Source organism: Petaurus breviceps, unplaced genomic scaffold (assembly GCF_028583685.1).
Source record: "Petaurus breviceps papuanus isolate PSGF00001 unplaced genomic scaffold, PetGlider_PUasm1.0 419, whole genome shotgun sequence".
NCBI lineage: Eukaryota > Metazoa > Chordata > Mammalia > Diprotodontia > Petauridae > Petaurus > Petaurus breviceps.
The window spans coordinates 7,830,709-7,845,393 of NW_027186324.1; the positions used below are offsets into that span (position 1 = coordinate 7,830,709).

The window sequence follows — 14,685 nt, forward strand, 5'->3', positions numbered from 1 at the left end:
TAGATTGCTGAGAACTTGCCTCCTGTCAAGATGAAGAAAAGACCTCCATTTGGGTATTAAGTGCTGTGTTTAAACTTGATGTAACTCTGGGGTAGATTCAATTGTGATCCAGGGGTGGGGAACTTTTGACCTTTTTGTGCTCTGTGATTGAACAAATGAAGTTACTTTACTTATGTTTGGAAACTAATCTCCATTTGAGAAGAGGGGCTTTGTGGTGGACTAAATGAAGGCACAGCCTAGGGGTGGAGTAGTATTTAGAACAGGGACTTTGTAATTGATTGAATGATTGGAAGGTCCTGGGGTGGGGTAGTGCTTGGAGATTATTTAATCACGCTTAGTAAATGCTTTATTTGGAATGATGTCATGTTTTGATCTTCTCTGTTCTTGGTTTGTCACTGAATAAAATGGAGAGCGCCTATGCTGGTATTCTGAACCTTGGGAAGTTGCCTTTCCTTGGCATTACATTACAGTATGTTGACTTATTTGTCATCTCAGTTTTACAGATGAGAAAACTGAGGCACAGAAAGGTTAAGTGATTTGCCCAGGGTTATACAGCAAAATTGTCTGAAACAGGATTCAAATTCAGGTCTTCCTGACTTGAAGTGTAGCTCTCTATGCCCTGGGCTACCTAGGTGCACCAATGCTTAAATGCTTAGTAATGATGATTATAAGAATGGACATTAAAGGGGGAGCTAGGTGGTATAGTGGATAAAGCACCACCCTTGGAGTCAAGAGGACTTCTCTCCAAATTCAACCCCAGGCACTTACTAACTGTGTGACCCTGAGCAAGTCACTTAAGGCCAATTGCCTAAAAAAAAAAAAAAGAACGAAGACTAAAAAAATTCTACCAAGTCTACCAAGAAAAGATGGTCTAGAAATCACTAGGTTTCTTTAACCAAGAACATCCAAAGAAGTTGAGTTTGTGACTTGGATTCATGGTTAAGGACAAGAATATTTGGACCTGTGATCTAATAGTTCATCAATTAGAATGAAATAGACATTCAGCTCTGGACTCACATAAGCAAGGAGGTATAACTTTTAACATTTTTATTGAATGGGGTATATCCATGTTATAAACTTACAAATTGCAAAAAAATAGTCAAATACTAGAAATGGTATGATGAAATGAACTTCATATCCAGAATGTATATGTGTTTATATGCTAAGAGGATCAAATTCCTCTCTCTATCTCATCCACACCCATTTTTATCAAGCCCATATAACAGAAAAGATTCTAACTCTTACTCATTTAACTATTTGCAATCGACAAAAGGGCAACATCAAAATGCCTACTTAAAGCAAAAACAGAAACATCTCAGGCGGTGTAATCAGTTTTCAACTATGACGTATTTTCCAGTAGTCTCTATCTCTAGCACATAAACAAAACTTCTCCTTAGACAATCTAAGCATATAGAGAGAAGTGGAATAACAGCACAGGTCTACAGTTGAACAAGTTCCTAGATGTCATCTCATCCACCTTGCACCTTACAAATGAGAAGAAGAAAGCCTACAGAGGGACTTGCCTAGTAACCCATGCAGTTACTATAGCAATAGCAGGGATATGTGGAACCCTGCCCAAATTGGCTTATCAGAGCTGATTGTTAAAATTTCAGGCAGACCATTAGAAATCAGAAAATGCTATAAATAAAGGCTTGAGTTATTGCTTTTTTCCAATAGTATAGGTGGAAGAAAGTGATGAAAAAAAGTTAATAATACAGATTAAACTTAAAAGTATGTCCTGTGTTCATTTTTTTTGAAGAGCTAGTTGTTAAACATGCCAGCACATCCCTGTCCTGACTTTCTAAAAAAGAGGAAAAATGAGAAAGTAATAGACATTTGAAAATCAATAACCAAGCACATCATATGAATATATATATATATATATATATATATATATATATATATATATATATTTTTTTTTTTTTTTTTTTAAGCAATTGGGGTTAAGTAACTTGCTCAAGGTTACACGGCCAGGTGTTTCTGGGTGGGTGCTAAGTGTCTGAGCCCGGGATTCGATCTCCAGGTCTTCTCAACACTGGAGCCGGTGCTCTTACTTGCTGTGCTACCTGGCCGCCCCTCATATGAATATTCTTAAGCCTTGCATTCTCAAAACAATATTTTACAACAGTTTGCTTAATTAATGTCCTAAGATTCAAATTACCCTTATCAACTACTTTTGGAGTCAATTTCTTCTTCACTTGTTCTAGTCATCCAAATTTCTTGTTAAAGAATATGCACAGTCAAAAAACCCCAACCATTTCATTCCTTGATATTTTAGATGGTCAGGAACAAAACTGAGTTTCTTTAGGGCAACAGGAGGTAACTGCTTTTCATAGCGGTGTGAGTTTTTCATCATCTGCTGCAAGGGCTCTGTTAATACGTCCTTCCTTGGAGTCCAGAGTATCACAGGGAATACCATTTTCTACTGTAACCACTGTTTCGTATTTGTCTTCGACATCACCTGTTTCTGTCGATGCTTTTCTTTTCCTAAAAGTACATGAAAAGATTCAGATGAAATTCATATTAAGGCTGATCATGGTGTTTTCCATACAGCTGTGAAAGGGTGAAATTTTGGCACTAGGATCATTAATAAACAATATAAATAATAAAACAAAATCACTAGGAACTAAAATCATTAGTAAATTAAAAATTAAATGAATTGCCTAATTCTAGACCTATGGAGCTAGTTTATCTCTTTACCATAGTAATGAATAAACGCTACACAAGAGACCAATGAGGTTTCATCTTGTCACTCAGTTGTCTTTTCAGTTGTATCTGACTCTTCATGATCCCATTTTGGGGTTTTCTTGGCAAAGATACTGGAGGGATTTGCCATTTCCTTCTCCAGGTCATTTTGCAGATGATGAAACTGAGGCAAACAGGGTAAAGTGACTTGCCAAGGGTCACACAGCTAGTACATGTCTGATACCAGATTTGAATTGAGGAAGATGAGTCCTCCTGACTCCAGACCCAGTACTCTACCCACTGTGTCACCTTGCTGTCTTAGAAGTGGTGATGGTGGTAATAGTGGTATGTTTCACACTCTAGAGGATTCTTTCCACCTCCAGTGCATCATAGATTAGCTCTTTGTATGTACCTATGTTCACAAGTTAAAAATTTATAATAATTCTGGGACAATTTTTTCTAACATCATTCAATCTAATAGTGATATCTAGAGTCCAAGTATTTAAAAATGTCTGTTTTTTGGCCTATGTTATTGAAGATTACTTTTAGTTTTAGTCCTCAAATATTTGGGGGAACATTTGAAAAAAGCATTAATGAAACCCAATAGAATCAATCCTAATTCATATTTCCCAACCCAGGAGAGGAAAGCTACTTCTGCCTTCCCATAGATGGCGCTGTGTAGGGAGCAGTAATGGTACAGAAGATTTGAATTCTCTTCCTGGGTCCACAACAAACTAATCTTGTGAACTTGTGAAGTTATTTCACATTTTTGAACCAATATTTTTCTAACTTGCAAAATGAATAGATTGGATTAAGTAATCCTAGGGTATCTTCAAGCTGTATAATCATTGAGTCCTTAATTCATTGAATAAAAAGCTTCAATAAATGGAACAATTTGGTATAACCAGGTCAGAGTTTTATAGTAGTACTATTTTCATTCTAATTGATATTAGCCCCTATTTACTTGGTCACAGACTGTACTGGTATGTGGCATTTTGTATAGTCCACTGACAACCAGAATCTTCTCTTCTCCTCTCCCCACCAAATTATTGTCTGAGTTACTTGTGGCTGATGAATTAGTTTAAAAACTAAATTATAGAAACAGTATTTGAATAACAAAATAGAGCATCACTATTCATGAAGGTGCACAATTAAACTCTCAAATGTATATAGCTAGCTAGCTGGCTAGCAGTTGCATAGGACTTTCTGGTCTGCAAAGCGTGTAACAAAGATAATCTTAGTTGACTCACAAAACCCTGAGCAGTGGGTGCTACTATTATGTCATGTGAAAACTGGAGCAAACAGAGGAAAAGTGATATGCCCAGGATCATACAGCTGAAGTGTCTGAGGCAGGATTTGCACTCAGGTCTTCCTGACTCTAGGTCTCATATTCTATTCTCTGAATCACCTAGCTGCCTTCATGCGTCTAACCAGGGCATTTTCAAAACCCTGAGTCAGCATCTCTTCTGATTAATCAAATTACAATTATTAATACAGGTATATGTATAAAACTTATAAGCATTACATGACTGGTGGCATATAAAAAACCCACTGAATTAGAAGTGATCATCTATTCACTCAAATGAATTGGAACAAGAATCCCCACCCAGTCTCTGTAAGGATAATAGGTACAATACCAAAGGTATATACAACATCAGGTCCTTTGTCCCTCTCATCAGGGAGCTTATGTTTTACGAGAGGCAAACAGACAGTTGATGTAGTAACACATAATTCAGGCACTAACAAGTATCTACGTGAATGTGGCTGTAAACAGTACAATGATTCTCTTGACCTCCCTAAAAGTCTTTCAGGAAAAGCCCCATACTAAGCAGACAGTAGGTACTCAACAAATACTTGTTAACTAAATGGTTAAATATGGTCCCAGAACTGAACATTGGGAAGAAATGTACCCTTGTTCTAGGGGGAGGAAGGGTACTCCTGGCATGGCAGAAAGGTCAGACAATGAGTTACCTCATGTTATATCCACTTCCACAGTGAGGGGGGATGTATCAAATAATAATGATAACAACAGTAGCTAGACTTTATATAATATAATCTCATTTTATCCTTGCAACCACCCTGAGCAATAAGTGCCATTATTATCCCCATTTCATAGATTAGGAAAGTGAGGCAGATAGTAGTTAAGTGACTTGGCCAGGGTCACACAGCTATTAAATATATGACGCCAGATTTGAGCTCAGGTCTTTCTGGTTCCAAGCCCAGAACTCTGTCCACTGTGCTGAACTGGATTGAATTGTTTGATCTGAAGTCAACTGGAATATCTTCAAGAACTATACCTATATTACATTCCCTGAGAAGTTAAAAGAAAAGGGCAACGGGATTATAGAGCTATCACCTTCATTGTTTCCAGTAGACCCATCAATAGGCTATTGCAATAATCCAGGTGTGAGGTGGTGGCAGGGTCAGAGGAGACAAGGAGGAATATATGAGAGAGATCATCAAGGTAACTGGATTGCAGTGGGCAACAGATTGGGTATGGGGAAAGAGAGAATGAGGAGCCAAAGCTAGCTTTAGGGTGATTATGTGGGAAGTTGTGGGGAAGAGGGATTAAAGGGAGAGAAATACTAGAAGCAGGAAGACCAAGTTAGTAAACTCCTGTCATTGTTCATATAATAAATGATGCTGCCCTATGTGAGCGACGGCAGCACAAGAGCTGCCCTATGTGAGTGATGGCAGCACAAGAGACTCTGTGGAAGTGGGGTCGATAAGCATTGGCAAGTGGATAGATGTGGAAGATGAGGGAATAGGAAGAGTTAAAGATGATGTAAAGTGACGTGGGTGACTGCAGATGGTGGTGCCCTTAACAGAAATAGGAACGTTGAAAGGGAATTATCAGGTCATCATGGATTCCAATTGTGACTTAAATGTCTAATAGCTGACATTCATATAATAGTGCTTCAAAACCTTAAAGCCCCTTTTATATTGTGTCATTTGATCCTCAAAGAAACCTTTTGAGGTAAGAACAACCTGAGTTCAAGTCCAGTCTCAAGTCCACTTACTAGCTGTGTGACCCCTGGGCAAATTGCTTAAACCTGTTTGCCTCACTCTCTTCATCCATAAAACGAGCCAGAGAAGGAAATATAACTCTAGTATCTTTGCCAAGAAGCCCCCAAGAAGGGATCACAAAGAATTGGACATGCCTGAAACAACTCATCAGCAAAAAAGTATTCTACAGATAAGAAAATTGACAATTGGGGAAGTTGTGCAGATTCAAAATAGGCCATGTGATTGTAGATTTAGGGCTTGAAGGTATCTTAAAGAACATCTAGTCTAATTCTCCCATTTTACACATAAGGAAACAGACTCTGAGAGACAGTGATTCACCCAAGGTCACACAGTATTTAAAGATAGAGAAAGGATTTGTCCTTTGACTCCAGTCAGTTTTTTTCTACTATATCATATTTAGAATCAGGTCTTCTGGCACTAAATCTGGAGTCTCATGTAAAAAGCCCTGGAGTTGGAATCAAATTAGATCCCAGCTCTTTTATTATCTATATGACTTTGGGCAAGTCACTTTACCTTTCATAGCCTCAATTTCCTCGTCAGTAAAATGAAGAGACAGAACTAAGTGACCTCTGAGTGAATGATCCTATATTATGAAATTCAAAAAATAGGAAGTTTTTATTAAAGTATTAAAAATCTCTCTCTTCATCTTCTTCCTTACTGCTGCCCCTCACAAAAAAGGGAGAGACTCTTAAGGAAATGGAAAAATTGGGGGTATGAAATGAGATAATAACAATAAACTGCTCATCATTAGATAAAAGTAATCTTATCATCAAAAAAAAGAAACTGAAGGAAATTCTTGAAGCTATTGATCTAACTGAAGCAGTGTCTGCAGTAATTATACCCACATTGTTCCTTTTTTTAAATCTTTAGATATAGTTGTTCAAAGTCTGAGAAATTGCTGTGTACCACACAGTGCACCAAACATAGGGTCATTTGAAATGATAAGAAGCTCAAAGGTTATCTCACAGTAAGACAGTCCTCTGCCATATCTCATAGCACATCCTATCATAAACTGACTCATTCACTGGCTATGCATTACTCTTAATAAGAATAATAAAACTTAATTATAGGTCTGGAGTCATCCTGATTGTTTTCCTAAGAGTTTTTTTTTTCCTAAAATTAAAACTGAGTGTGAATTAGTTCCCCTCTTCCAGAGTGGCGCTCAAATTACTTGGGACAAGAAAGAATTTTTATATCTCTTCATTTTGTGACAGCAATAGAAATGGCCTTGTGTGTGTTTCCTATTGACACTGTGCTGACTCCAAATGTTTGACTTTGACCATATGAAACCAGATTGAGCTGGTTTCTTCACCTTTAGCTAACTGTCAGTTGAGTTCTGGATTTCCAGTTATACATGTTTCATTGTTTATGGTTGGGTTTGTGTGTATGTGTGTGTGATTTTTAAGAATGGGTATGACACCAGGGAAATGTGTGAAAGTTGAAATTCTTCAAAAGCACACTTCAATGAATGTTAGTTGTATTGTAGTGACTAAGAGTGTGGTAAAGTCAAGCCTCTCAAGGTTCGTGAAAGTCCACAATGAAACAGGATTTGCACTAAAGTACAAAAGAAAGTAAAAAATGAAAAAGAATACGATGAAGTAAAAACTACTGCAAAATGCCCTAATTAATCCTCAGAAAAACAAGTAAGGACCTTAAGAGTGACCTAGCGCCTGAAGGAGTTGTTACTGATTCTCCTAAAGTGTAGCATAGACTTCTTGAAGTTAAAAGATTAAGTTAAAGGACCAGTGAGCAGTTACTAACCATTGCTATGTAGAAAAAAATGTTTGTGATGGGCAAGACAGTACAAAGGGTAGGATACTGAAGATTGAAAAAGGAAATTTTTACAGGTGAAACTTACCTTTTTGTTCCAAGTCACACCAGAACTTTGTCACAAGAAGCCAAGGTGAACCTGTAAGATCTGCGTTAGATGGTGAAGTATATCCGCACATAGTGGGGTGGCGAGGGAAATGGGTGGGGAGCAGGGGATTTTTTAAAAGAAGTCTCGTCCCCATTGAGTGAATGGTGAACTCTGAAAAAATACATTGTTATACTAACATAACAGAGGTTTCAGAATTGCCTGCTGCCCTAGGATTTGTGGTTCAGAGGGATAAACATTCTCTCTCAACCTGAGAGGAATTTGGGGATATCATGATCCAGGATACCATGAGCCAGAAGGTGGACCTGAGTCCTGCCTGGGAGTTCTTAAAGGGACACACATAGATTGTGAGAGAATAACATAAGAGGAAGGACCGGGGACTTCAAATACTGATTAGAAGCAGCAACCATGGGGAGAAATTCTCCCTAAGTAATGGAAATAAAGATGCTCCAAAAACCTGGAATTTACATGATTGAAAAAATATAGGCTACAATTAAAGCTGAATTTGAAAAAGTAGGTTCTTTGTCAAATATCCCATGTTCTGAAAGTATGATTTCATGTTGAAGAACTAAAGAATGTGATGAAATGTTGTGAACTAAAAACATATTGTATCTATTATAGAACCCCTCTCTTCTTTCAATACTCAACGCAAGAAGTACTTTTTGCATGAAGCCTTTCACCCTCCCCAACTTTTAGTGACCCCCACAAACGACCTTGTATTTAACTGCTTTGTATTTATTCTCTTGATTGTTGTTCATCCTTCCTTCTCAAAGACCAATGACTGCAGGAGGGTGATGGCCACATTTGCACTATCTATACTTATTTATGCCCTTGTCTCTCCTATTAGCTCTTGCAAAAGTAAAGATTATTTCCTTCTTTGTGTTGTGGAAACATAAAATATTAAGAAGTCATATTTTCTTCCAGAGTTCCTTCCAAAATTATTAGGAAAACCTCTTGGAACATTGGATCAGGACAAAAGGAAGGGGGGGGAGCTCTTTCATTAGGTTAATGGATTGAATAGTAACCAGAAATCGAACAAAGAGTACTTTTTGTGTAGACAAGATCATTGCCTTTCCTAATTCTGAAGAGATAAGATTATTGATTCATTTAAAGGCAATATCCTCCAGAGAGATTAGGCCAGGGTTCACTACTTGGGAAGTAATCTTTTCCACTCAATGGGAAGTACTGATAAAGATCTCTGGAGGAACTCCATTGATTCTTCCAGAAAAATAGTCTAAGAGGAATGGGACCACAATTTGGTTACTCAACAAATTCCAAAATATACATTTAAGATCTCTTTTACTTGTCCAAGATTTGTTTAAATGTTTTCACTTCCTTTTTTTCTTCCATTCTTCCTTCTTTCTTTCCTTCCTTCCTCCCTTTCTTTCATTTTTTTTCTTGGTAAGATTTTCCCCCCCACCAAATGACTAATATGGAAATATGTTTTACATGATTGCACATGTATAGTCTATATCAGATTGCTTACTGTCTCAAGGAGAGGGAAGAGAGAGAAGGAGGGAATGAATTTGGAGCTCAAAACTTAAAAAAAAAAACAACCAAATGTTAAAAAATTGTTTTTACATGTAATTAGAGAAAAAATAAAATATTATTTTAAAAGATTTGTTTAAATGTTCCTTGAAATGTTGGGGCAGAGAGTTATTTATGTCAGAGGGTATGGAGGACTATGTTATCTCAAATGTATTCAATGGATATGAAAAGATTTCCAGAGAGTATTTGATTCCTGGGAAATCTGGAACGATCCAAATGACAACACTTGCTAATTCAGAGAAACAATACCTCTTTTTCACAAGCATTTGGGTTAGTTTTCTGGGTGATTCCAATATGACCAGAGAAGAGTAAATCACTTCTTCCATGCAGTCTGATCACTTACCACCATTTATCTACATTCAGTGAATACGTTGTCATAGCATAGGAATGGTATGCTATTTGGCAGCTTAATATTTCAAGATGAAAATAGAAAAAGTAGACAGTCTAAAAGAGAACAATGAAAATGATGAAAGTATTGAAAAATAAAATTTATGGAAAATAAAGTAAATGGAAATAGGAAAATAGTTTATAGAATTACATTTAGAGAAGGGAGGGATACATGAGTATAAAAGAAAGACCTATGTTGTTGTATGAGGGATTAGGTGAGGTATAAGGATGAACTTGGAATTTCTTCCACTAAACTTATCTGATTGAGATGGCTTCTTAGGTGCTCTTCTGCCTGGGTATGGGACTACATAAATTATAGATAGGTCCTTTCCTTTCCTATGACTCTTATGTTCAATACTTAACCAGTTCATTTCCAATGTTGTCTACTATACTAAATTAGACTATTTAACTTCTATTTATCTTTCTGCTTTTTGTATTGGTACCTTTTGCATGTGATCCTTTCTCTGGTTTTCCCTCGCCACCTGGAGGACAGATTCCCCTTGGAGAGGCAAAGAAAGAAATTTTGGGATTCCATTTTTATCATGGATCCAAAGGCGATAAGCAACATGGATAAAAGGCCCACTGGACAATAAGTATAAATGGGCTATAATTTGCACAGTTAGAGGGAGTGCCCACAGGGATGAGATCATAGATAGATGAAAAACAATAAAATATCATTTGAAGAAAAAATATTCCTTGACAAAAACCATGAAGCACATATGACTAAAACAGTAAATCAATTTATCTCCAGGGTTTTGTCATAATTTTTCTTACTCCATTTGCTAATTATTCAGGAATTTTATATTTGAACAGGAGAGTTGCCATCTGCTTTTTGTATTTCAACCCTCTGTGATTTTGTAACGCCAATTTGTGACACTACATTCATTCTCCTTGGCAGCAGACAATGATGCCACAAGTACAATTGTTATCTTCCGATAGGAGATTCCCCGAGGAGGAGGAAAGGCTCTATGTCCATCCAAATATCTGGGGAACAACGCTAAAAGGGATAAGGATTGATGATTTTTTTGTAAATTTCAATTAAGTTTTTTGTAAGCTTTTCCAGATATTAATTCAAATTTAAATAAGTATGAGTTAATAGCAAATCTCATAATTAATCTAATCAGAAATCTGGACCTTGTTCATTATTTCAAGTTAAACTACCTTATACTCAATTGGCTTATGTTAAGTATATATTTACATATAGCTAGGGCACAATCAATGTGAATAGCAAATCTAAGGAAGTAGTTGCGTTATTTGAATTCACAGTCCATCTCTGGAATCAATGACCATACTTTGCTTTATTACAACTTCAAATAGTGTGAATGGAATGGATATGACTACTTTATAAGATTCGTTATTGTGCTTATTGGTATCTAACTATATGGATATGTTGTTGTCTCCAACAGAATGTAAGCTCCTTGAGGGCAGGGACTGTTTTATTATTTTTGCTGTTGAGTTGTTTCAGTTGTGTCTGACTCTCTGTCACCCCATTTGGGGTTTTCATGGCAAAGATACTAGAGTGGTTTGCTGTTTCCTTCTCCAGCTCATTTTACAGATGAAGAAACTGAGGCAAACAGGGTTAAGTGACTTGCCCAGGGTCCAACAGCTAGTGTCTGAGGCCAGAATTGAATTGAGGTCTTCCTGACTCCAGGCCCAGTGCTCTCTCCACTGTGCCAGCCAGCTGCCCTGTTCTACTATTACTCTTTCTATATTACTGTCTTTTTATTCTTAACACTTTGCATAGTGCTTGGCAAGACAACTAGAGATGGTCCAGGATGCAGTGGGAGACCTTGGTCCTTTTAAGTTGAAGTCTTTTCAAATTCTCACTTTGAGCTAGGCAACACCCCTTCAGTGAATAAACCTCTTTAAGAAGTGAGTCAAGGGATGACCCCTTTAATAAAAAAACAGCAGACTGGGAGGGGAAGACCCTCAGGTTTGCTGGCCAGGGTCACATAAGTAGTCTGAGGCCAGATTTGAATTCAGGAAAATAGTCTTCCATTCTATACACTGTAGTCTACCCACTGCCCCCCCAAATTTGTATAATGACACATGATGGACTACCTCATTTATAAGATTGTTTGAGATAGGATTTCTGTTACTTGTCTGCTTTTCATTTTTGTTTGTTTTGTTTTTGTGACCTAATAGTGTTTTTCAGTCGTGCTTGGAAAATGCTGGGTTTTTGCTCAAACCAACCATACTACAGAGGAAAATGTACACCTTATATTAGACTTTCTCACTATTTATTTCAACAGTTGGGCCATTTGCAATTGTCCTGATCTGTATGTGGCCACTGACTCAGATGACTCCGGAGGAGAAAATGAGGCTTAGTGACTTTGCACAGCCATCCCTCATTCGAATACAGTTGACTTGCAAGTCATGGTATCATCTTCCAGACATCATGGTCTTCTTCGAGAACGAAGGACAAATCACAAAGATAAGGAAAATCCTTAGGCAGCTATTATTATTTAATGAGGAAAAAATATTAACCGTTAAGTTCCTTCAGCTGATGATTTGACTCTTGTGGGTCTCAAAGTAATGAATCTTTTAAAATTCTATAACCTCTTGCCAAAGACCATCTTTGTTTCTGCATTCAAATACTTTGGCTTGCTAGTTTCCCCAGTATATGAAGATCTTAGTCAACCTGGCACTCACACTCCCTAAACTCCATCCAACCAATCTGATTTTTCATTTCCTAAATAGCATATTCTTCCTAAAGCCTGCATATGGAAATTGTTGCTTACTTTAACTTTCTTCATTAAAGAAATTCCTGTACTATGCTATTTCTTATTATATAACACTGTCACTAAAACACCAGTGAAGTTCATTTTTACTCTGTTATTTTGAATTTTTATTCTGGAACTAGATAAGTCACACTAATTTCATTTTTTGAAATTTATCAACTGAGAGAGCAATGAAAGAAACTAAACATCTGCTAAAAACACAGATGTGCCCTGCTTCTGATATGCATTATATAGCTGAGCACAGGAGATCATCTGGAAATCAGAGATGCATCAGACTGGTGGGAGACAGTTTCCAGTCTTAGTTCAGTCATTATTTTGCTGTGTGATATTGGGCAAGTTGCTCTCTCTCTCTGATCTCATTTTTATCATCTCTAAAATGAAAGGGTTGGGTAAAATATTCCCTAAGATCCTTTTTAACTCTGATGTTTTACAATCTATACTCTATGCTTTGTGGTGCATTCAACCATCCACTTTCCAAATGTGTGGAATGCCAGATGTGGGCTTTGGAAGAGAACATTTTCAATTTAAAAATACATTTGATGCCAATGTTTAATCTCACTTCCTAAGACTGCACTCTCTAGGGCCCCGTTTGTGGGAATTGTGAGCCAATGAGAGCCCGCAAATAGTTTAGGGGCACATAAACATCTAAGGAGCAGAGGAGGGATCGGGTAAGATAGATATACAGTCAACATCTGGGAATCCCCAAGGAAGCCAATGACCCCACATACTCTGCTGTGGTCCTGCCAGTCCTTCTTTGGCAATAGCCCAAGGTTTGAATTGCTGACAACAGAGGCAACATTCAAGCAGAAAATGTAGCTCAAGGGGGCATATGCTTTAGAACATAAACAGACTTAAACCTCCACCAATCATCAGGTGCCAGCTGTTCACAGCCCCACAGTCAGGGCTGTGAATGTGCAATCTGGGGAGCAATGCAAAAAATACCTAACAGCCTGGAAGTGGCCTTTCATATCATACACCTGGATTCATGCTGTCCAGTGGCCACTCCCCCCACCTAGAAACAGTTAGACTAGGTCCATTTCAAACAGCATCAGTGAAATATCAGGTTCCTCTCCTCAGTGTCCACTTTCCATGCCTCACTCCAGCTTACTCTGGAAAGGGGACTTTTAGAGGAGAGCCTCTCTGCAATTCTACAGACAGAGAGGTGTCTGTTATCATTCGAAAGCCCACAGCTGAGTAAGGAGGGATTAATAACTGGAGTGCCATTATCATAAAAGGAAGGCTAGCCTGATTCTTTGCTGAGATGCACTTTCAGCCAGGCTCTTTCATGCCCTTTATGGGCAGGAAATTTCTTTATGGAAAGAATGCTTTCTATTCTGAAGGAATGCTATACTATCACCACCTCTTCCCCTCACGTCACGTTTTTCTGACATTTTCAGACTCCAATTATATTTTCCTATATAGTTCTTAGAATAGTCTTATTGCCCCCATGAACCACCACCTCTGTCTGAACTCAGGCTTACCAGGTGAATCACTTTCTCTCTTTTAGTCATTTCAGTCATGTCTGACTCTTTGTGATCCTATTTAGGGTTTTCTTGGCAAAGATACTGGAGCGCTTTGCGATTGCCTTCTCCGTCTCATTTTACAAATGAGGAAACTGAGGCAAACAGGGTTAAGTGACTTGCCCAGGATCACACAGCTAGATAAGTGTTTCAGGCCACATTTGAACTCAGGTCTTCCTGATTCCAGGCCCCGGGCTCTATCCACTGTTCTACCAAACTGCCCTTCACACTCTTTAGGCTTACCTATTCCCTCCAGGTTTATTAATTATCCATTTATCAGAATGGGAATGGGGGTGGGGGGAAACACACAGATCCCTTCCTCTCCTGACCCTTCGTATGAATTTGTGTGATCCTTTCAGGGTCAGAGTTTCTTTCCTGGCACAGGGGAGATCTGTCTGATCTTTCGCTTCATGGGAGATCCCTGCTAGTCTGGTCTATGGGTGGAAAGAGTCAGGAAATTGGCCTGAAATAGTCAGATTTTAATGTGGATATTCTTAACCTGGGTTAAGAAATTAGTGTATACACACATACACACATATATACATATATTTACATATATATTTGGATAGTTATTTCAATAATTGGTTTCCTTTGTAATCCTATATACTTTATTTTATACATTTAAAACATTATTCTGAGAAGGGTCCATGACCTCCAAAAAGGTTAAGAACCTCTGTTTTAAAGGTTGATTGATATAGATAACAACGTCCCCAGAGTACGCTATTTGGGCTTCTCTGACTGACACCCAGTCCACAAGTATCATATCAACATGGGCCCTACAAGATAGATAAGTTCCAGAGGAGAGAGACAGAAACACAGAGACAGAGAGAGAGTGAGAGAGGGGGCGGGAATAAGAGAGAGACAGAGAGAGAGAGGGAGAGAGAGAGAGAGAGAGACAGAG

General features: G+C 38.0%; 1 protein-coding gene across 1 annotated transcript in view; it reads right to left on the minus strand.

Moving 5' to 3' along the window:
* Positions 1-1,032: 1,032 nt before the first annotated feature.
* CLTRN (collectrin, amino acid transport regulator) overlaps positions 1,033-14,685 on the minus strand; it is a 74,729-nt gene continuing 61,076 nt past the window's right edge. Inside the window, exon 6 of the mRNA XM_069100642.1 lies at positions 1,033-2,487. Coding sequence (XP_068956743.1) covers positions 2,331-2,487 — 157 coding nt within the window. The 3' untranslated portion in view covers positions 1,033-2,330. The remainder of the gene's footprint in view (positions 2,488-14,685) is intronic.